The 27,319-nt window shown below is 34.6% G+C and overlaps 3 protein-coding genes across 9 annotated transcripts in view; 2 read left to right on the forward strand and 1 right to left on the reverse strand.

Annotated features, from left to right (window-relative positions):
* The window catches only part of LOC143918730 (transient receptor potential-gamma protein-like), a 61,896-nt gene extending 55,771 nt beyond the window's left edge, over positions 1–6,125 (forward strand). For 2 of the 6 annotated variants that reach the window (XM_077440750.1, XM_077440753.1), the window contains 11 exons: positions 73–264; positions 470–505; positions 585–768; positions 1,958–2,079; positions 2,993–3,168; positions 3,289–3,387; positions 3,599–3,783; positions 3,847–3,962; positions 4,053–4,158; positions 5,604–5,746; positions 5,815–6,125. In XM_077440750.1, coding sequence (XP_077296876.1) covers positions 73–264; positions 470–505; positions 585–768; positions 1,958–2,079; positions 2,993–3,168; positions 3,289–3,387; positions 3,599–3,783; positions 3,847–3,962; positions 4,053–4,158; positions 5,604–5,746; positions 5,815–5,904 — 1,449 coding nt within the window. In that variant the 3' untranslated portion in view covers positions 5,905–6,125. Of the gene's footprint in view, positions 1–72; positions 265–463; positions 506–584; positions 769–1,942; positions 2,080–2,992; positions 3,169–3,288; positions 3,388–3,598; positions 3,784–3,846; positions 3,963–4,052; positions 4,159–5,603; positions 5,747–5,814 lie in introns of all 6 variants that reach the window. The other 4 variants (XM_077440754.1, XM_077440752.1, XM_077440751.1 and 1 more) reach the window with 4 other exon arrangements.
* A 1,216-nt stretch (positions 6,126–7,341) lies between these two features.
* Positions 7,342–12,650, reverse strand: ATPsynC (ATP synthase, subunit C). Of its 2 annotated transcripts, XM_077440778.1 has the most exons (4): positions 12,347–12,650; positions 11,848–11,936; positions 9,741–9,942; positions 7,342–9,573 (listed from the first exon to the last, which is right to left on the reverse strand). In XM_077440778.1, exons 2-4 carry the CDS (start codon positions 11,890–11,892, stop codon positions 9,410–9,412), a joined length of 411 nt encoding a protein of 136 aa, XP_077296904.1. In that variant the 5' UTR covers positions 11,893–11,936; positions 12,347–12,650; the 3' UTR covers positions 7,342–9,409. The 2 variants fall into 2 exon arrangements, with proteins under 2 accessions (XP_077296904.1, XP_077296905.1); XM_077440779.1 differs by lacking the exons at positions 11,848–11,936; positions 12,347–12,650 and adding an exon at positions 10,839–11,295 and having other exon boundaries at positions 8,740–9,573; positions 9,741–10,639.
* Positions 12,651–17,481: 4,831 nt separating this feature from the next.
* Positions 17,482–21,894, forward strand: LOC143918739 (uncharacterized). Its single transcript, XM_077440769.1, has 5 exons — positions 17,482–17,826; positions 17,935–18,117; positions 19,765–19,876; positions 19,959–20,102; positions 20,188–21,894. Exons 1-5 carry the CDS (start codon positions 17,727–17,729, stop codon positions 20,912–20,914), a joined length of 1,266 nt encoding a protein of 421 aa, XP_077296895.1. The 5' UTR covers positions 17,482–17,726; the 3' UTR covers positions 20,915–21,894.
* The last annotated feature ends 5,425 nt before the right edge of the window (positions 21,895–27,319 follow it).

Genomic DNA, 27,319 nt, shown 5'->3' on the forward strand with positions numbered 1-27,319 from the left:
CATTACACATATGTATGTATGTATGTACTCAGTTTTAATAAACACTTTGTAATACTATGAAAAATTTTATAGGAAAGAGCAGATATTGAATGGAAGTTTGCACGTAGCAAATTGTGGATTAGTTATTTTGAAGAAGGTGGTACAGTTCCACCGCCTTTCAACATAATTCCAACACCCAAATCATTGTGGTATGCTTCTCAATGGATACAGAGGAAAATGTGCGGTCACTCTCGAGCCAAAAAGGAGCATATGAGAACAATACGGGTCAGTTACTGCAGTTCATCATAAATTACATGCCTTATACATGCTAGTGATACAATTAATGAAATAAACTAATGATAATGTTTCAATTAGTAAAACTTTAATAAAAGTCATTTCATAATATAATACTAGTATTGTTTGAGATGATTAATTATTACAAAAGTAGATAAATATGGAAAGTATATTTTAATTTTTGTTTAAGCGAAAGGTGAAACAAGCCAGTGAGCGAGATTTTCGATATCAGGTTTTAAATATTTGGAGTATATACATATGTAGATCTAGATGAAAATGATTTTTTTTTAATTATCGTCGATTATTTTCAGAGTATCATGAGGAATTTGGTAAGACGCTACGTGACGGTACAACAACGTAAAGCTGAATCGCAAGGAGTGACAGAAGACGATGTCAATGAGATCAAACAAGATATATCAGCTTTCCGGTGCGAGCTGGTTGAAATTTTGAAGAACAGCGGAATGAACACTTCCACTGCTAGCGGAGCTGGATCTGGTTAGTATTTCATTCTTAAATTATTTTCAAAAAATATACTTTATTCTTTAAACCTAATTCTTTTGTTTAATTTAATCTCAGTAAAAAAAAATTATTATTTCAATATTATTTAAACGACATTTTACAAAACAATACTATAATTTTTAATATGAAGCAATTATTTCAAATATGAAATAGGACAATAATATCCAACTAATAAGTTCATGAGTACAAATATGTATATTTGGGCCTGTATTTAAATGGTCAGTTACTTATTCCCCTTTTCGGTCAGTAAATTAAATAGTTTTTAATGTTATATCAAAATGGTCAGTTATAAATGGTATATGCATTAGTCAGTATGTTTGTGGTCAATTAATAAATTAAATGGTCTGTAAATAATTTAAATAATCAATTATTTATATAAAAGGGTTATTATTTCAATTAAATAGTCAGCGATTTAGAAGAAGGACACTCAAATGAACAGTTTCATGAATATTCGAAAAACATGCAAATCAAAACGATTTGAACATTCCTGTAAAAATAAATACATGAAATATTGTTAGAAAAGGGCTTCAAGCTAAAAAATAATTTGCAAATATCTAATAATTTGACAATATTTAAAAAAAATTGTCTTGTTCAAGTAGAACAGTAGGGTTTGCACCATACTGAGATATCAAAATCAGAGGATTCAGCCTATGCGGTGTCTCACAATGTAAATTATCGTTTTTACTGACCATTTAATGTTTTTTTACTGACCACCTTTATGGAGATTTACTGATTTTTTTGTATTTTGTAACTGACCAAAAAAATTGTTACCATATATTTGCATTCAAAAAAGATTTTAATCAAAAACAACAAAAAATATAGACCACAGTAAGTATTAAAAAAAAAATGAATTGAGATTTTTAAAATCCATTCAATTATCAACATAAAGAACGTTTCATTCATTAATTACAGAAGATTTATAGACTAGGTGAGAATTAAATCAATAATATAATATTGAAAATAGGATGGAGGAAATAAAGACTTTGGGATAGTTTGATAAGTTTCTCAAGCTTCATGAAAGTTGGACATCATTGCAATTCAAAGCGTTTCCACTATGTAGGATATACATAATAAGACTCGCACCTGATATATTATGCTATAGTTTTAAGGATACCCAATTTTAAATTCATTGATATAAATGTCGATACAGAACTTTCCTTTTCAGGTTCTGGCGGCAAGAAGAACAGACAGAAAGAAAGACGTCTAATGAAGGGCTTCAACATAGCACCTTCGAACAATGTTACCCTACCACCCGTCGCCGAATTCATAGCCTCCCTCCATCACCAGGTTTGTGAATACGAGCCACCACTGATATCCTGGCAATGAGTGTGACGCTTCCGCCGACACCAACTCAAAATTTCACCAGCTGCCACGACACAAGATTTGCTTCTAATATTATAAAAGAAACGCATTAATATTTTTTAATCGACATATATATATATATATTCTTTCAGCTGACACACTAATTGGATTTGCATCAATCACTGTTGTATTGAAATTTGCTATTTATTATTTTTAACGTGTAATAAAAAAAGTTATAGTTCATATAAATCGCTCTGACATTGATTTCTGCTTTCACTAATTAAACAAAAAAAAAGTATTCGCTTACTTTGTATAATTTAAATAGGACGTAAGTTGCTGTAGCATTTTATTTAACACAATGCTTAATGGTAATGTAAACTTTGCACATACTTCAAAAGTGCTTTTTAAATTAAACTCTATGATAATATTTTAAGTTAAAGGTCAGTACTCAATGATATATATTATATAGTACATATGTAGTTAAATGCCGCACAATGGCTTTGATACATTTTCCTTTAGACGAGGTCTGACCTTTAACTTTTTTATAACAAAATCCCCATAATACATAAAGGATCTTTAAATATGCCTATAATATCACAAAGTGCACTTTCATATTGTACTAATTCATTTGCACGCACACATTTTATAAGTGCAACTGCACATGTGTGTGTGTATGTGTGTTTGTATAAAATGCACCTAACTATCAACTTTTAACAAATATGACTAAATAGTTTAAGAAGTATGCAATGATTTTAATAAATATATACAATATATACATACGTATACAATCTTTAATAAAAGTTTATTAGTCGAATTCAAAAATTAGTATTCTTTCATTGATGTTTATTATTATTGTTGTTGAAGTCATTTTCTTTTAATTTTACTATTTGAAATGTAGCATTCAGAACAAGGGCATACCCACGGACACGAAGTGTTCGGATCTACCTTCTCTGGTATATTCGGAGGCGGTGGAAGTGTCCACAAAGCTCCGCACCACTCGTTGAGGACTTCGCAGAGCTCGCTGAGCAGCGAGGCCAATCCATATCACCGTGGACTGGCTCTAAACATGGCCAGGTCAGTACGGAGTGCAAATAAGTATAATTAAAAAAAAAAAAACAATCACAAATTCCCCACATTGATCAGTTTTGTGCTATTGCGAACGCAAATTTGACGTGCGTACAATGTTATTTTAAGATTTCACCCGAAACGATCATCATCACACAAACGCCGATGGGGAACGTTAATAGAAGCGGCGAAAGTGGGAAGAGTCAGTAAATTGATCGGTCGAAGCAGGTATAAAGCAATGAAAACAATTTCTTAAGACAAGCTTACAAAGTCTGTCCGTCCGTCCGCATGTCACATCTCGGCTCCCACTTAACGGATTCTATCATAATATATAAATGTTTAATACAATACAGATCATTCAACATTTTCGTATAAAGTAACTCGGTGAGCGTATCACAGTCACGTTTACTAATTCTCGTATTGTGTGTTTGATTTTCAGATCGGAAGACTCGGTGTGCAATTCGCACTGCAGGCAAAACTCGTCTCACAGCCACTCGAACAGTCCCCCGAGTGATAACACAGACTCGCCGAGCGATTCGAATCGAAGCTTAGAACGGAGTCAACCGCCCAAATCGAAATATGACACACAGACGACTCCATCGGAGCACCGATCACACTCTCACGGTAAAAATACCCTCACATAGCCGCCATAAGTCGTGATATGATAGTCAAAAATTTTATTTGTAGCTATATTTACAGGCATCAGTGCACTTGTAGCACTCAAGAAGAAAAGAAAGAAGTTTTCAGATTCGAGGAACGCAAGTCCTGATCCCCCACCACATCCCCCGCAACCTACCAAAAAAGTATATTATATAAAAAATAATTCTACACAGTCACATACATATATTATGAATTGAAAATTATACTTGAATGGTTGTGTTGTTGTGATACAGATTCTGAAACGAGCTTGTAGTGTTCCTATGAGAGTTGCAGATGTGGTGAATCCGCATCCGGCGACCGTACAGTGCGAAGATTCCACGGAAAATATAAGACCAATCGGTAAGATTTCGTCCGACACACCAAAATGGCATTAAATCATATCGAAATATTTGCAATAAGTCATGCATTTACTTGATTATAGATTTATTTTATTTCTTAAATTTTATATTTTTACCGTGATGCCATTTCAGGTTGCTCCAAAGCGAAACCTATGGTTTTAAATTTTGTAAATTCATTCTAATATATAATTTCGAAAGAGACTTTGTATGTAACTTTGTATGCATGTAACTATTGTTGGTTCGTAAATCTGTGACGTCATCGAACAACTGAATATTCAAATCAATTTAAATAAAATAAAACTATTCAAATAAATTGAATAAAATTTTTACTATTAGATTGAGCATGTTTAACCGGTTTATATTAAAACATAAAAACATGTAATATAAACCGCTTAAACATGGCCAATCTAATAGTAAACATTTTATTAATTTTATTTGAATAGTTTTATTTTATTTAAATTTATTTGAATATTCGTTTGTATTTTTATTACAGAACGTCACAGATTCTACGATCCAAACAAACAAACATACATACAAAGTCTCTTTCGAAATTATATATTAGATTCAAATAGCCAGCAGCATAGCTTAGTGGTTAAGTTAATGCTAACCACCGAGAGGTTGCGGGGTTGTCCTGGTTTGAATATAATTTATTCCGAGTATTATCTGTAGTGCTGCTGGCAGACTTAGATATTTGTGACTCCAATTCGATCTTTTCCTATCAGAATTTGTCTCATCAAAGCGTCAAAAACCATCCTACCCACTATGTCAACAGTATTTGAATATGTTTTCAAAATATATTTATAATATAAAAATGTATCAATGTATATGAGCCTATATTTGAAAGTATCAACATTTCAATTTTCAGTTCCAAAAAGATTATTTCGTGTGACGTGTAAAACCTGTGAGTTAGCTTTGTGCTACTTATTATTATGAAAAAACTAGTGTTGTACCCGATGACATATCATCGCATGGTTTTTGGTATATTAAGTTATTAAATAAAAAAAAAATTAAAATAAATGTGTCGTCGGTCATGTGTTCGATCCTCAAGCGGTCGAATTTTTTTTAAATACATTTTATGTATTTAATTTAATATTTATATTTAATTGTTTAATATGAAAGTAATGGTAAACCCTACCTACATATGTATAAATAAAATAAAACAGCGATAGAAAAATTAATTAATTAATTAAATAAATTTTCAATAGATGGCCGTAAATTTTCTGCCTAGCGGAAACATTAGTAGCTATCAGTATATATAGAAGGTTTTTCTTTTGTTATTGTATCCATATATACGTTTTGGCAGTGGTTTAACTATAACCTACATATGTATGTCGAATCGAAACGACTATTATAGTACGGCAAGCGTTATCTCAGATACACGCACACACACACACAGACAGACAGAATAGCGATATTATATATATGATATGTATTTGTGTTATTCAGATGAAACGGGTATGACACCTTCGACCACGGAAGAAAGTGTAGGTCGTAGCGGAACGTCCAGAAAGTCCAATAATGAAAACAAACCATCCGGTAGCTCTCTGGAGCCACTACTCACATCTTTAGACGAGTCATCACCACATAAAGTATACATCTTCTGTAGCTATATTAATGTGTAATACAAAAAATATATTATATTAATGTATCTTTGCAGACGCATAGGAATGTGAAGTCAGTTGTGCTGCCCCGATTGCCCGGAATCATCCCCCTAAGCGGTCACACACAACCCTCCGGATGGCTATAGCGAAATATACGATCCGTTAAGAAACAACTCGACTTCCTGTGAACGTCGTCAGACATTTTAAAAATTGTTTTTCTGTATGAATCTGCACCGATATAGTGTATAGTGAAAATGTTATTTCAGTGTGTTAGTAATTAATTATGAATAAAAAATGAAAAAAAATATAAATGAGAAACATTTGCTGTAAATGTTGAAAGAGCAGGGTGAAGCACAACGCCTAAATCAAAAAAAAAATCAAAAAAAATCAATGCGACCAACAAATTATCTGTAAAGAATAAAAATGAAACAAATAATATATAATTTTAATAATATACTCTAGTCAAAAGTATTTTGATAACAGCCATTTTCATTTCTTAGTCACGCTCATCGATCCTTCATCGTGATCAAATTACTTAAATAAAATTAATAAATAAAAAAAAATAGTTTCGTTTCAACCAGTGGACCAGAAGCAATATAATTAAATATGACTAAGATATATACTTACATATTATCAACGGAACCAAAATATTTTCAGTAGAACGACATTATATATTATACTTTAACATATTATACAATACATACGTGTAGCGTTTATTGAATACACCGCGTTAGAGTAACACAAGGTAACTTTCCGACACTGTTATAATAGATTGACCACACTTATAGGTTTTAAAAGTAATGTATATCAAATGAAAATAATAAAATATTTATATTATAAAAAGTACACGAGCTTTCAAACGAGATTAAATTAGCACACGGAATATGTACGTACGTTTATAAATTACACGCGAGTCGTTTTTGAGAAGCTTCGACCATTTATTTCAAAATTATATCGTATTATTTTTGTCACTTAGTAAAAAAAAAAACAACAATTTGACACGAACATCATGCTTCTGATCTAATCATCTAATCGGACAAAACAAACATTCATTACATGTACATGCATAGTCAGCGTACAAGACGTTCATCACTACGCTCATGTATTATTTTTCACGATCATTCTCTCGGTTAAGTTGATGTAATTCGATTATACGAGGCAATATTGTTCACTAAATATTATACCAATTTACACAATTGTTTAAAAAGTTGATTTGTATATATGTATATATATATATACATGATGTATGTATGTATATATATATACGACGATGAAATAAAAATATATTATTTACATGTAGTTCCTATTTGAAGTTTGATTTCCTTATCTAAAAAAAGATATGAAACCCAATAAACCAACAACCTGTAGTATTTTAAGTGAAGCCACTGGCAAATATGTATGCAGTTTAAAATCAAAAATATTCAACAGATATAATAACTCTTTCAAATCATACATATTAGGCATGAAATGTCATTTATCCAAAATTCTTACTATTTTATTACTAGTGTTTTTACCCGGCTTCGCTCGGTATTTGTAATATAAACTGCTTTAGCATGGCCAATCTAATAGTAAATATTTTATTAAATTTATTTGAATAGTTTTATTTTATTTAAATTTATTTGAATATTCATTTGATATTCTACGAACCAACAATAGTTGCATACAAAGTTTTGAAATTGTATATTAGATTGTACAGGGCGTGGTTTTGCCTAACAGACCTAAACATTTTTATTATAAGATTTGAAATTGAAATGAAATTGCGTGAAAAGATTCATATATTTTAGATTGTGCATGTATTTCGGCCAATCATTGCATTGATGACTTTGAATTGTGTATCTTTAACCCTTTGAATGCTGTCCAACGCCGATCAGCGTTTTGCCAACAAGTCCATGAGTCTAAAATACGCCAATAGGCGTTGTTTTTTCAGGATGTAAAAGATACACAAGAATACTACCCGCTAAGCCTTTCCAGGTAGCATTGAACATGGGTCGTGTAATCAGTGTCAATGTTTATAAAGACTGGTTTACACCGGAATTTATGAATTTATAACCATAGCAGAATTTCCCGATGGAAATCCCTAACTGTCGAGTATTTTAGATTATGGCTTGGCGTTTAGATTTGTGAGCATTACATTTTAACAACAATGTAGAAGATGGAACTAGTTTTGGAAAAATACATTCATTAATAGACTTCTTTTGTTTATTTTATATTATTGCAAGATATATTAGTCTAAACACACCTTTACAAAACTCGAAATCCTCAGCGGTAGTTATCTAGGGTTTGTTTGAATTAGCTACAATTTTTATACCTACTTCCTATTGGATTTCTAAATAATTCTAGTCGGAAATGTTGGCGAAATTTTCAGCATGGCAGGCTTTCAACAAAAAAGATGTCAGCACTCAAAGGGTTAACATTGTTATGTGAAGACTTGTAGATGTCATAAATGTGAAGAGAATATCATAGAAATGAAGTAAATGTAATCTGTAGCTATTGGTAGACAGGCTACATACTCGTATGTATTTATGTATATTATATATACAGGAAATATTGTTGAAAAAAAGAGCATAAATCAATATGGTAATTGAAGTCTGCATACATATGTATGTAAATACAAGATAATCAAAATTCATCATTCAAGCCAACAAAAAAATGTATACTGGAGATCTCCACTAAGAGTTGCATCTAACAAAGTCAAGATCGGTGTGTTCAAGTTTAGCAAGAATGTAATCAAGTCGAATTGAAGTACTGACAAGTGCATAATTGAAATAATGTGTGTATGTACTCGAATAAGATACCTCATTTCGAATGTGTGAGATCTGAAATATTGTCTTCTCATTCCAAATTATAGACATATCTTAGATTGCAAAATTATATAAGTGAATCCAGCCTGCATGCTGCGTTGTATTGATTTTGTGCAGCAGCCAAAAGTGTAATATGGATTTTTCTCCAAGTTGAAGTTTTGAGTAATTGAAAAAAATCATATATTCGTACTACAAATTGCAATATTAAATTTATTGTAACAACAAAACAAAAACAGGTACAAAAAGGTAAATAAATAACAACAGATTAGAATCGTCATTCAAAGAAAAAAATCTTTAAATGCGGTTTTTTATTTAATAGTCCTAACGCTGTACAATATGCAATATTGAAATCCTCCCAGTGAATCGTAACATTTATTATAACATAATAACATAGTGTGCCATTAAATACTCGACTTTCCGTAGGGCAAATCAAAAATCACTTAAAATCGACATTTTTCAGTCGACACTTTCAAAAAAAGAGACTTGCCATACGTAAATACAGCATATGTAAATGTAATGATGTCTTTTCTCTGTATTTGTTTAACAATGCATTAGACCCTATGAGACAACACGTTTGTTCACCTACTACAGTACAATTGTTACTTACGATATAGATAATAATAAAACACTCGGGACAGTGTTACCATGAAATAATAATATGCAAGCGGGAGGGCACTATCTCATTCTTCAAGATGGGGCAGGCGGCCTTTTATTCGTGTATTGTATCAAGTCGGTTTTAACTAAATTTAAAATAATTCAAAATTGCCCCATAATTTTTAACACTCGACACTCAGTTCTTGTTATTAGACATTCCATGGCCCCGCTACCCCAGACCACTTCGACGATGTTCTTAGAAAGCGAACAGAAGCAAAAAGGCCATCATAAGACAGAAAAGACCCATAGCCTCTGACAAGGCGAAACCCAAGATGGCATATGAGAAGAGCTGTTGTTTCAATGACGGGTTCCTGGCGTAGCCGATGATGAGGGAGCCGAATACTGTTCCGATTCCAGCTCCTAAAATGATCAATCACAAACACGTTAGACACTATATACACATATACAACAGATAAACTATATAATCAAGATCGTATTTTATCACGGAATGATCTCAAAGGTCAACCGTTAAAACTAATCAGTGCAAAAATGTTATACAACAGCATGTTAAAATGTAGGGTATGTACCTGATCCGGCTACTCCGACGGTGGCGGCTCCGGCTCCGATGAATTTGGCTGCGGAATCAATATCTCTATTGATGGCGGAGGTCTGGAGTGTACGTGTGTTGATCGGTGAGATGGTGAGCGAAGCCGGTTGTCGCTGCACGAGCGGAGATGACAAAGCTCCGCTCATCGGTCGAACGTACCCTGACACACATGTGTTCATGAGCTGTGGAGAGAACAAATCAATAATTACTTCGGAGCGGATTCGACACGAGAAAAATACTTAGTAGGATTTTATAATACTTTATATAATGTATGCAAGGATACGTTACATAAGAAACGAAATGAATTCCAATACAAATTGAACCTGAATTTAGACTATATATTAAATCGGACATTAGTATATTGTAATACAAGTTGTATTGTTTAACAATTTCATTAAGAAAAAAATAATTGATTTTTATTTCATTGAATTGGGAATCAATCGATGAATTTTTAACTTAAATTGATATTTGCCATTACTTTAATGGTCTCGAGTATAAAAAAAACGTTTCTGATTACATGTTACATAAACTTGCTTAATTAGTAATATATTTCAATATAAATCAAGTTCAAATAACAATTGGGTTACATTTTTTATTAAAAATCGATACATTAGCAAGATTTTTCACACTTAAGTGATTAATTAAGTTATGAATAGACATCAATGTTGCTAAACTATAAATTGATATTTACCATTGCTTTAATGATCTTGGCGTACAAAAAAAAAACGTTTCTGATTTTATGTTACATAAACTTGCTGTTAGAAATAAATTTCCATATAAATCAAATAACAGTTGGGTTACTTTCCTTGTTAAAAAAAAATCGATACATTTGCAAGATTTTTCAGAATGAAGTGATTAAATCATGAATAGACAGCAATTCTGCTAAAACTTTAATCAATATTTGCAATTGCTTTAATGATTTTGGAGTACAAAAAAAAAAATCCTGATTTTATGTTACATAAACTTGCTTGTTCGGAATAAATTTCTATATAAATCAAATAACAGATTATTTGTAGAAAAAATCGATACATTTGCAAGATTTTTCACAATGAAGTGATTAAATCATGAATAGACAGACATCAATTCTGCTAGAACTTTAATCAATATTTGCAATTGCTTCAATGATATTGGAGTACAAAAAAAAAAAAGTTCTTGATTTTATATTACATAAACTTGCTTGTTCGGAATAAATTTCTATATAAATCAAATAACAGATTATTTGTAGAAAAAATCGATACATTTGCAAGATTTTTCACAATGAAGTGATTAAATCATGAATAGACAGACATCAATTCTGCTAGAACTTAAATCAATATTTGCAATTGCTTTAATGATTTTGGAGTACAAAAAAAAAAAAAAAATCCTGATTTTATGTTACATAAACTTGCTTGTTCGGAATAAATTTCAATATAAATCAAATAACAGTTGGGTTACTTTCTTTGTAGAAAAAAATCGATACATTTGTAAGATTTCTCACACCGAAGTGATTCATTAGCGTCTATAATACATCATGTAAGATTTTTGAGGAAAAAAATCGACTTTTTTTATATTATTTTTATTGTATTCTTGTTAGATTCCATTTGATTAGTGCTCGATACAATTCCAATGAAAGTTTTTAATTAAAAATTATATATCAATAATATATATTCTATACTAACGAGTGCCCTATCGAGTTAGGTAATGATTAGCCAAAACCGATTCAAGCAAATTGTGCAAAATAAAGCACAAGCGTACCGTGGGCGTATACCAGCAGCTCGTTAGTAGAACAAAATTGATAAGACTCTGACAAAAGGTTACATAAGTTGAAACAAATCGCAGTATCAGACTGCAAATGCAAATCGATATACATATACAGTACAGTCAGTGGGAGATGCAATTTTTAATTCATACCCAAGCTACAGTAGCGTCGTTACATAACACATCAATGGAGTGACATTTGACTCTTCGAAGATCGTGAATGAAAATCAGAATCGATAGCAGGCAAAGGGAGAGTTACGCAATCGCCAAACTTCTGTGGTGCTTCGACGATAAGAAAATTGTAATTTGGTGCAGTGGGGGGTTTTGGGGATCGATCTCGTGACACTTACGGCATTTCTGACGACGGGGTTTACGAACTTGGCTGCGGCGAACATCTCGACTGATCTGGTCTTCGGCTACTCGACGTCTTCAGCAAAACCTGAAAGCAGACACAGACAGTTCAAGTCAAAGGCCGCTCCTCACCCCGCCGATGTTACGTAATTTCTATACGTAACGATCGATCCGGGGGGGAGGAGGGGTGGGAGGCGGGGGGGGGGGTTAAAGTCGCCGGCGCCTTTGCCTTAGCGGGCCGGGGGGCGGAGCCTCCGCTGGGGGCTCCGTTTGAGGGCGAGTCGCCGGCCCCCTCGTCGCTGTCGGCCCGCAGCAAAGATGGCTGCTGGGCGAACGAGACGAGCCGAGCCGGTTACAAGACCGGTCAAAAGACATGGCGAATGGGCCGCGAGCTGGTCGGCGGGTTGGGAAAGCGGTCGGGAGCGGGTGTTGGGGACGATGGACGTCGGATGGGGCGATGGATGAGAGATGAGATCGGATTGGATCGGATCGGCTTGCCTCTGTACAGCGACGACCGGCCTGCGGGACGAGCTGGGCGCGAGTGTGACCAAGTCCGATCGCGAGCCGCCAACACTGCACTCGGCCCCTGCACGCTACCACTTTCCAAATGTCAAATTCTCCGATTGTGCATTCGATTCCGAATGTTCGATTGCATTCCACTGGTTTCTCTTTATTATTCGGGTGTACTTTCATTCATGGTTTTGTTTCCAAATTTGTTTTTCACTGGGGTGGATAATTTTTTTTTTAATGTCACGTGACGGCTGATTTTACTTGTGCAATTCGAAGGCCCGCTCTTACAACTGTCGCGGACATAAACGGGTCTACCCATAGATATATAATACACATAGATGGACCCTGACTTGTGATTTTGGTCGGAGATCTTGTCGTCACTAACTGAGGAGTTTAACTAGCGGGGAAGTTGGGAAAAAAAAGGTTTTTTTCCCTATGACGCAGCAGTCGGCGTTGTTTTCACTTCCCCGCTAGTTAAACCCCCCGCAGTCCTCAGTTAGTGACGACAAGATCTCCGCATATCTATCGACCAGATCTCTGCAATCGACTTTTCCTACTTAGAACCTAACTACCTATTGAGAGATAGTGTGCATGCGCCATGTATTTTGCATGCGCCAAAAGGGAAACCAGTATAAAGCGTGAGGGCGGATCTATGTATTATACATCTATGGGTCTACCTCACGGGATCGAAAGTGAAACGCCCGAAAACGCAAAGATCTTAAGTCGAAAGATAACAAAAAGGTCTCTCCCCCCGTCATACATACTCACTTAATTTGTGCGCGCAGGATACAACAGGAACAAGAGGAACAGGCTTTTCCTCCCGTATTCTGCGCGTGCACATTAAACAAGGTTGTATGACAAAAAGAGATATAATTTCATCGCATGCCACTCATATATATTATATATACGTAGTACCGTTTACCATGCACCCTTTTTTTTTTGATCTTTCGATTTTCGATCTTTGCGTTTTTGGGCGTTTCACTTTCGGTCTCGTGAAAGAGACCGGATATAAACATATGGTAGACTGGACTCAACTATTAAACGATTACATATGTTACACCCGGTTCGGTGATTATTCTGCAAAAGGCGATCTCGCGCATGTCACTAAAATCTCAATCACCGAACATTTGACACCAAAAAACTCCATCATGCGAAATTTTGTACTAATGATAACTCTAGATATTCTGTATTCGCTTTTTTGTGGCAACGATTGTCGTTCGCAATTTGCGCAATAATCCGTTTACTGTTACATCCACGCTGGATGTTTAGTGCCGCTTAGCGACATAAGGAAGCATAGTTTTTATTGTACTAAGATTGTAAGCAAGCTAAATAATATCCCTCGATGATGCTCCCGTTTACTAATAACTAGTAGCATTTTATAAATAGTCCGTAAATTAGCATTAAAATATTTTGTTAATTCATGTATAATGTTTCCCTATAAGAGTTTCCCAAATTCACAATTTCCAAGGTGAATATTTTCATTCCGAAATCCCTTGGCTTTACTTCTATTAATTACTGATAAAGCTTAATTTAACATAAGGCTTTCATTTTGACTTTGAAAGATGAGAAGTGTCACTCTATCGCAAGGGTTTTGTGCAAATCTCAATTATTTTGTAAAAATACATGTATTTTTAGAACTTGGCTCAATAATTTAGTTTGTGAAATATTTATAATGAATACGCATAATTTAATAATAAAATTTAAATGCTTCCAAATATGAATTAATCCATTTTTATAATATTGACGTTTTTCGTTTTTCAAGAAAATAATAATACGTATATGTTGAAAATAATTAAGACAATCTATAGGTTAATACAATGTTATTCATAACTCATTTCATTCGAAACCAGATTATCTAACTAGGAGAATTTAATTAAAATGTATGACGTAACCGTAATTTTATGTTTTATAGCAAGAATGCATTCAAGATAAATTTTACATGTATCTTAAAATTCATGAAATAATAAATAGGATTCGTTGTCCTCAATAATATGATCATATTTAAAATTACATAATGACAAAAATTATACAATAGTGTTTTGACACGTTCTAAAATGCGGATAGTGCATACATATGTACATAGTTTTTCAGCACACATGTCAGAATGTAGGAATTCGATGTGGCAAATCATCGAGGATCTACTTTTTATAAAAAATATAGAGTATGAAAATGTGTAATGCCACGACAATGTATTCCATTCATTTTATAATATTATTTTCTATGTTGATGTACATATATAGCGAATTTAACTTCGTAGCAAATCTTATTGAGTTTTTTGAGTATTAGTTACTGTCGTAGAATATAAATTGAAACAATATTACTATATTTTTAGTGTAAATAAAAGGATACCACAAAATGTACTTCTTTCATTCGTAAAAAAATATTTAATACTCGTATATGTAAGTAAATTAGTGCATAATTGTACTAACGACGAAAAGTGACGTGTAAAATAAAATTATAACTAGGATAAATCAATAAATAGGATTAATATACTCAATCTTTTGATACATTTATAATTTCTCATTTATTAATTCCGCAGTAGTATTTTAATTTCAGGTCAATGATCAAAAAACTAGTACGTATGGTCATTTTGAAATCAAGTGGTACAAACCGCAAATATTGACAATATCACTTTCTTTCTTTTAAATTGACATAATTACCAATGAATTTAACCGTTCTTCACAGGTAATAATCCTTCAAAAATGTTTCAATCAATTTAAGTATCGAAAAGCTTCTTTCAGCTGTAGAACCTGTGACCAGTAATGTCAAAAACATTCCCAAGAGTTATAAATAAATTATGAAAGGAGTTTGAACAGTTGTTACAAGCCAAATGTTAAAAAACACGAATACATATTTATACGGTTCGGTGATTACATCCCGAATTTGAATCGCTACCAGGATAACCACCACTACGAAAATGGCTCGCACAGGAAAATTTATGTACAGAAAAGTGTCCAAATATTGGGCAGCAAATACTTTTTTTAGGAGATTTGGGCAATTTTGAGCAATATTTGGATAGTTTTCTGTGCGGAAATTGTCCTATGCGACGAATTTTCGTGTGACAGGAGATCCGCGCGAGCGATTTTCGTAGCGGCGGTTATTCTGGTAGCGATTCACATTTGGGATATAATCACTAAAGGTCGGATAGGAAGCGTGCCGTTCAATGTTAATTGTTCGCTGTGCTTTGTTAAATTTTATGAAGAACTTTTTTTGCACTCCAGCTTTGTAAATAGACCCAAAACGCCCTGATTCCTGGAAAAAGCACGCTTCCTATCCGCCCTTTAATAATCACCGAACCGTATAAATATGTATTCGTGTTTTTTAACATTCGGCTTCTAACAATTGTTCAAACCCCTTTCATAATTTATTTATAACCCCTTAGAATGTTTTAGACATTATCCGTCACCGTTTTCTACGACTGAAAGAAGTTTTTTAGATTGAGCGGTATTTACATTGAGTTTTCATTAAATCTTTACTCGAAGCGCGGAGCCTCCCTTGAGTGTGATGCTCTATACAAGTGAACCGATTGTGTATCGCGTATCGTGAAATGGGTTCGGTGATTACTAAGCAAATGTGAACCGGTCACAGGACAACCGGTCGCTCTAGATCGGTCATACGTGATCACCCGTCACACTAAAACCGGTCACAGTAGTGGCGGCTCGTCCATATGGGCTGCGGGGCTGCAGCCTCCTAGTGTAGTACATATGCATGCTATTTTTGTTTTCTTTTGATCACCGGTATGGTCAACGAGCTACCAGTAGCGGCTCGTGAGATGGGCTGCAGAGATTATTCAGGCTGTAGTAGCTCGTTGTGATCGAATGAAAAGAAAAATAGCTTGAATATGTACTATTCTGGGAGGTTTGCAGCCCCGCAGCCCATGTGGACGACAAAAATAGCATGCATTTGTACTGTACTGGGAGTACTACAAAAGTACTACAGCCTGATCAATCTCTGCATCCCCCCCCCCCCCCCCCCACTTTGAATTCTCACGAGCCGCTACTGGGTCACACCCTAAAATCGATCAACCAGTTTTCTCGTGACCGATTTTAGGGTGTGACCAGTTTTAGTGTGACGGGTGATCACGTGTGACCGATCTAGAGCGACCGGTTGTCCTGTGACTGGTTCCGGTTTCCGTGACGAGCCAGAATGTTAAATTACAGAAAACACAAATATCGGAAGGCAAAGATCGAAAATCTAAAGATCTTAAGTCGAAAGATCAAAAAAAAAGGGTGCATGGTAAACGGTACATACTCACTTAATTTGCGCGAGCAGGATACAACAGGAACAAGAGGAATAGGCTTTTCCTCCTCCCGTATTATTGAGCGCGCGCAGAATACGGAAGATAAAGCCTGTTCCTTTTGTAGAGATATAGCACGACTTGTGATATCACCTATTTCCCTCATCGAACTCAATCTGTACAAATGACATCATCGTGTCCTCTTCTCGTACACGAAAGTTAGCCGTGGCCGAAATACTTCGTCCAGCTTACCCATAAAGGCGATTCGACTCGCTCCAGATACGCAATCACGAGTACACGGGAAATCCCAAGGAGCTGCGCAACTACGCATCGAGCATCGAACACAAAGGAAGACCTCGACCCCGTCGGAATCTTCCAGAACGTGATCTCACCAGCCCAGCTACGCGTTGCTCAAGCAACACCCTTATAAACCAGTGCATCGTCCCCAGATACACTCGACCTAGCTCGTTCCAGTGAATCCTTTACCTACTTCGCTGTACATACAAATACACCTGTATTAATCGAGTAATAAAGATCCTCTTCAATATTCAACTGAATTTCCATAGGCTGGGAAATGGTCCAAAACCTTCAACCCCCCCTATACTTTTGTTCCTGTTGTACCCTGCTCGCGCTAATTAAGTGAGTATGTACCGTTTACCATGCACCCTTTTTTTTGTTGATCTTTCGACTTAAGATCTTTCGATTTTCGATCTTTGCCTTCCGATATTTGTGTTTTTTGTAATTTAACATTCTGGCTCGTCACGTAGACCCGACTGGTTCGCATATGACTAGTAGTCGTTTAGCCGTGAAACGACTGAAATGCGAAGTTGTTGTCGAGTTAGCAGGGGTTGGCACCAGTGCAAATGCGGCACGTGTGCGGGGTGTTGGCTATCGATTTGTGGGGAGCGGGGGGGGAGGGGGTGCGGGGAGCGAGGCCGCCGGGAGTGAGAACAGCCGGCCGGCCGTCGACAGGCGTAGGCGTAGGAGAAGCGCGCTCAGTCGGGTGTAGGCGGCGCGGCCGTGCGGTCGTGCCGCGTCTGCGCCCCACCTCGCCTCGCCCCGCCGGCCGGTATCCCCCCTCGTCCTCGCACTCGCACTCGCACTCCACTCGGCGCCCCACGCCCTCCAAACATGGCCGTCTTCATGATCAACGTGTGCAAATTCAACGGCTGCGGACGCACTTTTCCTAACCTGGGAGACCTCATTCACCACATCGAAGATACGCACATCGGTACACTATCACTACCACTACCACTTAACCTTGCTGTCACGTGTCCGATGTCTGATGTCTGGTGTCTGGTGTCTGGTGTCACTGACGGAAATCTCCTCGCTCTTTCAGATTACGATCCCCTGATCGTCGAGCAGAAGGAAGCCTCGCAGCCCTCTTGTCTGCCCCTCAGCTATGTGCTCCGATTTTTCACCGAGCCCTCGAGGAAGGACAGCCCTGCCATCAATTCGGACGTGCGAAGGAAACTCGCTTCGGTCGTGAGGCCCCCCTCTATCAGGAGTAACACGCCCACAGGTATATACCCCATAGCTCTTCCATGTTTTTCCTTTTCACTTTTCAGATGGACGTGGGCTATTTATGGATATGTCTGGTTGAAACTTATTAAATGATTCTGTGATGAGAACAACAAAAAAATGTTTATTGTTGGCTCGCACTTGATTGATTAGTCAAAAGGTATTTTTTTTTCCATACATACATAGGTAGTACTGACGATTGTAAAAATGTGTCTATGCTAATTGTCTTTCATTTTATTTACTTTAGTATGATGAATAAAAAATCTGTAAAGAATAGTTGCAGTGTCGACTTTGCTCCTGAACTTTGTATGGCGTGCAAAATGTTCCTCAGAAAAATTGTGTTTTTGCATCAAATGAGATCTCGAAAACTTTATTAGATTTATTCAGTACACTTGCAGAAAAGAAAATATGTCGATTTTTTTTTTTATTTACTCTGGAATCTATTCTACTGAAGATTGTTCAGAACTAGGACTGTGGAGTCTGATGAAAATTTACCTACTCCAACTTTATTTTGGGATTCGACTCCGACTACAACTCCAACTTGAACAATTTTACTAAGATTGACTTTTCTTGCCGACGTATAAAATGATCAGTAATAAAAATAATAGCAATTTTCAAAATATATAAAATTAAAGTAATGAAAAAGATCATTTGAAAGTTTCAAACCGATCAGAAGAATGTGGGAAACATTGTCAGACTAAAAGGCGAAGTGAAGCTAATAAAAGCCTTGTAAAAATTGACGTTTAATCCAATTTATTGGTAATGAAATACATTAAAAAAAGTAAGTACATTTATAGTATGTATATTTCATACACAAACAAATCAATTTAATAAAAAAACTGAGAATTTAAAAAAGTATCGGACTAAGCAGAACACATCAAAATATGTGCAATTCAACGATTTTATTTACAATGTAATTTAAATTCAAGATTTTTTGTAAATAAATTATTCGATTTCAATTTACTTCAATAAGATTAGAAACTCTAGTTGATGAATACCGTAATATTATTGTTGCGTAGGGGTGGATTCAGGATCCAAATGAAAGGCCAAAGTCGTTTTACAGCATTTATTCAACGATCCGAGAGGTCCACACGATACCACCGCTCATTCCAGAATACTTGATCTACTGTGTGTACCTCATAAATGATAAGTTGTCCAGCATAGCATCCCCGTTCCGTTAGCGTGTCTATTGTCTACCCACACTCGCCATGTTCTGTGAGAACCCCAACGTATCCTTTGTTCGGGCACTTGCTTAGCCATTTTAGCCTAATCCGGGGTATCTATGGTTCATCCACGAATGCACTTAGTGGATACGCTCTCCCATGTTTCCACATTACACTATTAATTGAAAGTTTCGTGAGACGAAAAAATCGAAAGCAAAGTAAGAAGAGGCTAGTAATAAAAAAATTGGTTGATTTTTTACAAGGCTCTTCTATATTTCACTTCGTTCTTTGGTCTGACGTCATATTTATATTATACCCTACATTCTTCCGATCTTTTTTTTTTTTGCGCGATTTGGTTAACAATTGATATTCAAATCACTGCGACTCCGCTTGAAATGATCTGACTCCACAGCTCTGTTTAGAACTGAAAATTTTGCTTTACAAACTGTTGTATCTAATACGGCTCGTTTTATTTCTCATTCTAGGAAGTGAATTTGACGAGGAAGAAATGCTCAGTGGTCAATCTGAAGATAGTAACGAATCGTGGACGGCTGCAGAAGAATTCAGTTCTGAATTTATATTGCGTTATGGCAGCCGGTATACACTTTAAATTTTTTTTTATGATTTAATACCAAGTAACGTTCTACTTAATTCAAAAGTATTACAATTTGAATTTCAGAATAAATGCAAGCTCTACAAACGGACAAAATAATGGCAGCGTTGAAAAGCCTTTCGCTTGTCCAGTACCCGGTTGTAAAAAGCGTTACAAGAACGTCAACGGCATCAAATACCATTCTAAAAATGGACACAAAAATCACGGAAAGTAAGCTTTGAAACATATCCTTACTTATAACACAATTTTACTGGATGTATTTGAAATTTTGAATGTTTTTTCTTTTTTTTTTCAGAGCGAAAAAAGGTTTTAAGTGCCACTGTGGTAAAAGTTACAAAACCCAACAAAGCCTCAAAAATCACTCCATGTCTCAGCATTATAGTCCAGAACAGCAAGTGCCAGTGGCTTCCGTGCAGCTACCGGCTCAAACTTTGAAACCTTTATCTATCCCCGTAATGAAAGCTCTCCAAGGTTATGTTGGATCGTCCCAAAACCACACATCAAACAATTACAACTCGGGTCATATCCGGTCTATAAGTCACGTCCTGGACACGCCTCAGCTCGATAACACCAAGACTATACGAGCGGTCCTCGAAAACGCTGGCAACAAGTTGTCCAAAGACAGTTTCCCGACGATCACCACTCTGACACTGCCGAGGCACGCTATCAACGGCATGCAAATAAGTGTTCCGAACATAATAACCACCACAAACATACCGCTGATACACCACACTCAGTTCGAGGGCGATGACACGAAACCGAGCCAAAAATTTTCTAGTCAATACCTAACCGATAGCAACGTTTCGCCTACGAATTCGTTGGGTATTCTAACACCTGCATCTTCGCCGGTTTCAAACACATGTGATAAATTAGTTAGGTTGTCGAAAGAAGATAAACATAATCAGCCCAAGTCTCATCACGTTCCAATGTCTCCCGTGATGAATGTACACATATTACCGCTCACTCCCAATAACGATACTCACGACAATTTCACCGTTCCGAGCAATATTTTAACTCACTAGTTTAACTCACTTTATCATTTGTTAAATAATCACTCATATTTATGTATTTATTTTACGATTGATCAGACGTATGTGACATGCTACTTCCTGGAGGAAATTGTTGATAGCGACACCCATGACCATTTTAGTTTAACAATACATTCAGTCGATGTATGAAGTGTTGCTAATCATCAAATAAAAAAGGATAATCGCGAATAAATTATTATCTTTATATTTTATTTTTGTTATAATGAGGATCTCTTATGATTTATGTTTATGAACTTGTTAATGTATGTAAGACCTCACCATTATTATTTACATATGACGGTCGATGTATTCAGATAAACAAACCGTTATTAAATATATTTTAATTGTACTTAATTACGGAATACGATCAGTGAGACGTTGTTTGCTTTTATTATAATGATCTTTCCAAAATCAATGTTTTCTAACATGACATAGTTGTTGACAAAGAAGTTTTTTTTTTTTTTGACATATTGTCTTCCAAAGATTCTTTCAACAAAATTTGAATGTGACTGCACACGTAAACTGCCGAAATGCATAAAAATATAATTATCTTTTGCTTTAAAATAAGTATTTATATATGTATTAATAATTGTTTGAATTTATATTATCACGAGTCTAAGAGGCTTATCCTATTATTTTTATGATTACCAAATATTTGAAACTGTAGTGCCAAAGATTTAAAAGCGAAAGTCAATAATACGCATGCTTTTGTACACATTTGTATTTTCAAACCTTGTGATAATGGCTTTGTAATTTTTTATTTTTTTTTAGCAATTCCGATAAACAAAAATTAACATCTAGAATGGAAATGTTTTCGAGTGGTGTTGAATTGGCTTTTATTATATGAAAATTGAAAAATTGTTAAGTCTGATATACATATATTATAAATGTTAAAATGTTATAGTTACTATGAAAAATCTGGGTATATATTTTAATAATTAAAACACCGGTGACGTGTTTTATCTATTAATTCGAAAAAAATTTAGACTTGAATGAACTACGTAGTGGATTGTTTTGTTTATTGAAGTTGATATTAATTTAAAGAGCGTAAAACTAAAAGTTGCTCGTTTTTTTTTTTATCGGTGAGGTTTTGTTTTGCGTATGATATACAAAAAAATATATACGTATATATATATATATATATATAAATAATTTAGTGAAGTTTTTTTTGTGTGTATAAAAGCGAAAAATATATTGAAAACATTGTTCGAAATAGAAAATATCAAATGCATGGAATGTTTTATATTTTTATATTTAAAAAAAATTAAACAAATCATCCATTAAAAAAGGTTACTACTGCGAACCGATATATATAACTGTGTTCATGCGAAAAAAAAGTGATTAGCCTAGTTGAAATTGTAATTGCGTTTTTATACACCAGTTTACTATACGCACACAACTTGTGAGTGAAAATTCTCATTATTTATTTTTGCTATAAGTCGTGCATGTGTATATTTATTGACAACGCATAATGTAAAGCTTTAATATTTGCATTAAGAATATAATATGTATACATTTGGTCGCTCGGAATCGAAACCACCCTAGCCGGAGACATTGTATAATTCATACTTGTCGTGACGAAAATTAACCAAACACGTGTCAAACTTGTCTATTTTCTGGTACATTATTTTAGAAATTTTTCATATAACACAATCAGCAGGTCTGATTTTGTAAAGTGACAAAAATATTATAATCTTAACGTGGCTCATTGATTGAAAACTCATGGCTTTTGCGCTGATTTACAAAATTTTGCTGTAATATATCGTTGCAATCCAAATGTTCTAAACATTACTGATATACCATTTACTTGTATGAATTCTTACATACATATATAAACTCTGATCAGGTTAGGAATTTCCAACGCTTTGAGTATAAAAAGTGTTTCATTAATTCGCACATTTATGTAAGCCGAATTAGATTATTTTTATGAAATACATTTTTATTTTTATCATGTTTTTAAACATTGAATTTTGTATTTGTTCAGTTTTTAATTTAGTTAGTTGTTTTTTTTTTTTTTTAGATAATATATATGTGCATTTTTCATTTAGTGTGCAAATTTGCTGTGATATGTAGGGTCGGGCTTGGTGCAAACGATCGACAAACGCCAGACAGACTGAACCACAGATTAACTGGATGGCTGCTTTAAAAGCAATTCTCCACTTCACGAATGATAGATTGCACATCAGATGCAATTATTAAAATTGAGTTGGATCTTTTTGGCGAGTTTAATAAGTCAAAATTCGGAACTAAAGTATCAGGAGCACAGAACGTATACAGGGTAGTTATGTAGGGTAGATTTCGCTTAGTGTAAGTGCGAGCAGTGCGCACGCATAAGGTACACGTGTCGTTAATCCGTTGTTCAGTCTGTCTGGCGTTTGTCGATCATTTGCACCGCATCGGTAGGGTCAATACACAAAACATAGATTTCGTTGATATTATAACACTTGCTGTTACAAAATGGATGTTTAAAATTAATTATAAATGAAGGCAATTATTGCCGACTATCAACTTAATTGTGAATGTTTCACTTGTAATGAAATAATTCTTATCTACTGTATTATGATTGCTTGTGAATATCGCATTATCGATTATTATTTGTAATCATTGTAATCAAACTATCCGTATTATATGTTGTGGCTTTTTTAAAGTTTTTATTTACAATGGAAGAAAGAGTCATGCATATATATTTTATGATATGAAACGCATAATCATTTGCTAGGCAAATTTTCTTTAATCATTTGCCATACGAAACTTAGCATATTTTGTGCATAGCAATGCGCGCATATACATAATTAGACTAAAAGTGTATATACAAAAACTTCAAGACTGTAAACGCCATTTTAATATTTTAATTTCGCTCGTTGTTGTCATTTCAATGGATTATAATAAATATATATGAATGTATTTAATTTTACACCATGAATGGTTTATATATATACATATATAAAACCTATTTTAAATAGTGTATGTATGTATGTGTAAAATTATCGGTTTTTTTTTTTGTTCTTTTTTTATTATAAATTTGTTTTCAAATACAAAGATAAGTAAGTGCTCAAGTGATTTTAATAGTTATAAGATAATTAAATCGCCTTCTAAGAAGGAAATAAAATGTGTTGGGTGCTTTCTTCACCTCGCAAAATGTGAATATATTTTTGTTGTTATTAACATTTTGTTAACTATCCCAGCTTCATTTGACTAAATGAATAAAATCCTTTTCAGTATACATTCTTTTTTACTTTTTATACTTAAATCTGGACTAAATCCTGTTTCCCATATTTAAAAACCTGTATTAACCATCATCAGCATTAACAGCCATTCACCGTCCGCTGCTGGATGAAGGCCTCTCCAACTTGTCTCTGTTTTGCACGACTCTCATCTATCTCACCCTACATATTTTCCTAGTTACCTCTACCTATCTTTATTTTACCCTTTTGCATTATCTCGAGTACCATTCTACATTCTAGCACTTCTTTTATCAACCTTTTGTCCATTCTTCTAGCTACGCGACCCGCCTGTTGCATTTTCACTCTCATCCATGTATTCCGCTTCCTATCTTTCCTCATGCCAAGCATACAGCGTCTAACGCACTCATACTTCTTTGGGTGCGATTTAAATGTACATCGAGAAAAATACTTTGTATCTTAAAAGCATTATTTTCGGTGCATTAAACAATCTCATATTGTGCATCGAATAAAATATTTTGGCATTATAAAGTGACCATTAAAAAATATGAAACGATCATTCGAAAAAAAAGATTTTAGCATTAGAATAGATACAAAAAGTGGCAACGTTGCAGTCAGCTGTCAAAAGTGTTTTCTTTTGTTTACGTATTACGTATGAATATGAATGATGATGTCAGGTCGTAAAGTCGAAGCCAAGATCGTACGTGTCGAAGGTCGCAAGCCGAAGAGTAAAAAATAAGGAATCCAGTAGAGAAGCGTTCGTCGTTGTCGGTTCGTATTTTGGTATTCGCGACGTTGCCGATACAGTTCATCCGTCATTTTAATGCACATATCATCCACTTTTTAAGTAACAAATATTTATTTTGTGGCAGCACCGGTCGCCATCGTTACGGCGTTGGAGCTCTCATTCGGCCATTCGGTCCTGACTCGTGGGGGAGGAACTACCCTGTTTCCCCGAGACCCACAATTTCAATGATCAAATCAAAGTTTCTAATGCAATCTGTATCCGTCATTTAGAAATGCGCGCAATTTTTTTGTTATGTACAGAAACTTTTTTTAACCACTTAATCGCTCGACTCGAAATTAATTTTGGTTTCTTCATCATACGAAACAACACACGTGTTTCGTTTATTGCTAACACGTGTTAACGATAATAGGTTGATTAGTTGTGATTATAACTACTAGTTTGTTTCGAGCTTTCTTCGTGACTTGTTGTATACATTTTTTATGGTGTCACGACAAATCACTCACGGACTTGACATTCAACTGCGTTACGCACACGAAATTTCACTCACGCGACAACTGGCTCACGGCCATTACACTCACAGATAAATCATTCACTGACATTATAATCACAGATAAATTACTCACGCGACATTTCACGGATTTGTTAATTAGTCACGATACGTTTAATTGAGTTTTGGAATAATTATTGTGTAAAAAAAATAACGTTTTTGTACGCTATTCCGTGTAATAATTCCGTGAGCGAAATGTCGCGTGAGTGATTTTTCCCGTGAGTGAATTATCTGTGATTGTAATCTCCGTGAGTGATTTTTCGGTAAATTTCGTGCGCTTAACGCCGTTGAGTGTAAAGTCCGTGAGTGATTTGTCGCGGAACCATTTTTATTGATCTATTGTGTGGCAGCCTTAGTGAAAAAAAGTGTTTTTCTGTGAAATTTTTTGTTGGATCGATTGCGGGTCACCAATTATCCAAGTTAAAAATATTAAAATAATTGAATTATTAGTAAAAATACATTTTTTTTTAAATAATTTAAAAAAATCAAATATTGTTGTTCGCCTCGCTTACACTGTTCGACACGAAAAATGGTTCAGAGACGAGATATGACTTTTCTTATAGATTATGCCCATCAAATACGAATCTGGTAATAAAAAAATGTTGATTGGCTCGAGATTCGGAGATATATATGTTTTTTTAAATCGCGCGATTTTTTTATATCTTGGAGTTGTTTGGTCGATGTCTCAAAATCTGTCAATTTTGTGTTCAAAATTAATATTGGAATCTATAACACTATTCGACAATTGACGACTTTTTTTTGGATTAGAGACGAGATATGATTTTTTTTATATATAGTCGATAAAATCGTAATTACAAATATTATTATTAAGAGGTTTTTTTTCACAGTAATCTTCCTGGACATTCATACAACAAAGCCTGAAAGTTCCATTGTAATCGGTTCAGTGATTTAGGAGCCTATTCAAGTCAGACAGACATTCGATTTTATTTACATAAATAAGATATTTTAATTTACAAAATTTTACGACACCCATCACATCGCGTCAAATTTTCGCTGAAAAAAAATAGATATAGTGGAATGGGGGGCGGCATCACAAAGAGTGCTCCCTCTTATACGATTTATTTCGAACATTTCAAATTTTCGCTTATTCAAAATTGAAGGCCTTTCGTTGTTATATTAATATTATATCTTAAAGGAATATACCTATTAACTGATGTAACTCAATAAATATAAATTATTGACAATTTAATTTTTCTTTCGATCTAATTGTTATCTGATATTACTTATTGAACGTATCATACATGTCAACGTGCATTACATTTCTGCCATCGCTGCTTTTTTCCACACTTTTGCACACGAAATACAGACTTGATGACGTTGCAATTTTATTTCAATTTTTGTTTTATTAAAAAAATTATATAAATTAAAAAAAATTATATATATATATATATATATATATATATATATATAATTTTTTTTCGTGGAGCCTGGCTTTAGGGCTTTGGCACCCGGGTGTTCTGCACCCACAAATCACCCCTTAGAGCGACTCTGACTCGTGTCATTATTTAATCTTCTTTACTACTGGACATGTTATTTGTCGTAAATATAATTTACTGTACTGACTAATTTTACAATTTTATCATCTAATGAAATGCTATCAGACATGCAATAACTATTGAACGTTAGTTTAAACATCGTAACATAATATTCACTTGACCAGGGTTTTCCAAACTATGTTCCACGAAACACTGGTAATGTGAATGTTTGCCAGGTTAATTTAAAATAACGGCTGTTGGCTAATGGATGTTCACTTGTGTAACGATTGGCTTGGTGATTAGCGAATAGAGTATTTGGAACTATGTATAGCGCTCTGACCCAGAGATTCAACAGAATCATAACTTTATTAAGTTTTTTTTTTATTTAATGGTAGTTTTATGTCAGCTCCATATATTGCCCATTGA

Source organism: Arctopsyche grandis, chromosome 11 (assembly GCF_051622035.1).
Source record: "Arctopsyche grandis isolate Sample6627 chromosome 11, ASM5162203v2, whole genome shotgun sequence".
Taxonomy (NCBI): domain Eukaryota; kingdom Metazoa; phylum Arthropoda; class Insecta; order Trichoptera; family Hydropsychidae; genus Arctopsyche; species Arctopsyche grandis.

What these genes read in the sequence shown, in the direction of transcription:
- ATPsynC (XM_077440778.1), bottom strand. Translation starts at nt 11,892, where the DNA reads ATGTTCGCCGCAGCCAAGTTCGTAAACCCCGTCGTCAGAAATGCC. An exon ending in ACCCCGTCGTCAGAAATGCC is followed by an intron (nt 9,943 to 11,847) that starts GTAAGTGTCACG and finishes TTCTCTCCACAG; the next exon opens with CTCATGAACACATGTGTGTC. An exon ending in CGTCGGAGTAGCCGGATCAG is followed by an intron (nt 9,574 to 9,740) that starts GTACATACCCTA and finishes TGATCATTTTAG; the next exon opens with GAGCTGGAATCGGAACAGTA.
- LOC143918739 (XM_077440769.1), top strand. Translation starts at nt 17,727, where the DNA reads ATGGCCGTCTTCATGATCAACGTGTGCAAATTCAACGGCTGCGGACGC. An exon ending in CAGGAGTAACACGCCCACAG is followed by an intron (nt 18,118 to 19,764) that starts GTATATACCCCA and finishes TTCTCATTCTAG; the next exon opens with GAAGTGAATTTGACGAGGAA. An exon ending in ATATTGCGTTATGGCAGCCG is followed by an intron (nt 19,877 to 19,958) that starts GTATACACTTTA and finishes TTTGAATTTCAG; the next exon opens with AATAAATGCAAGCTCTACAA.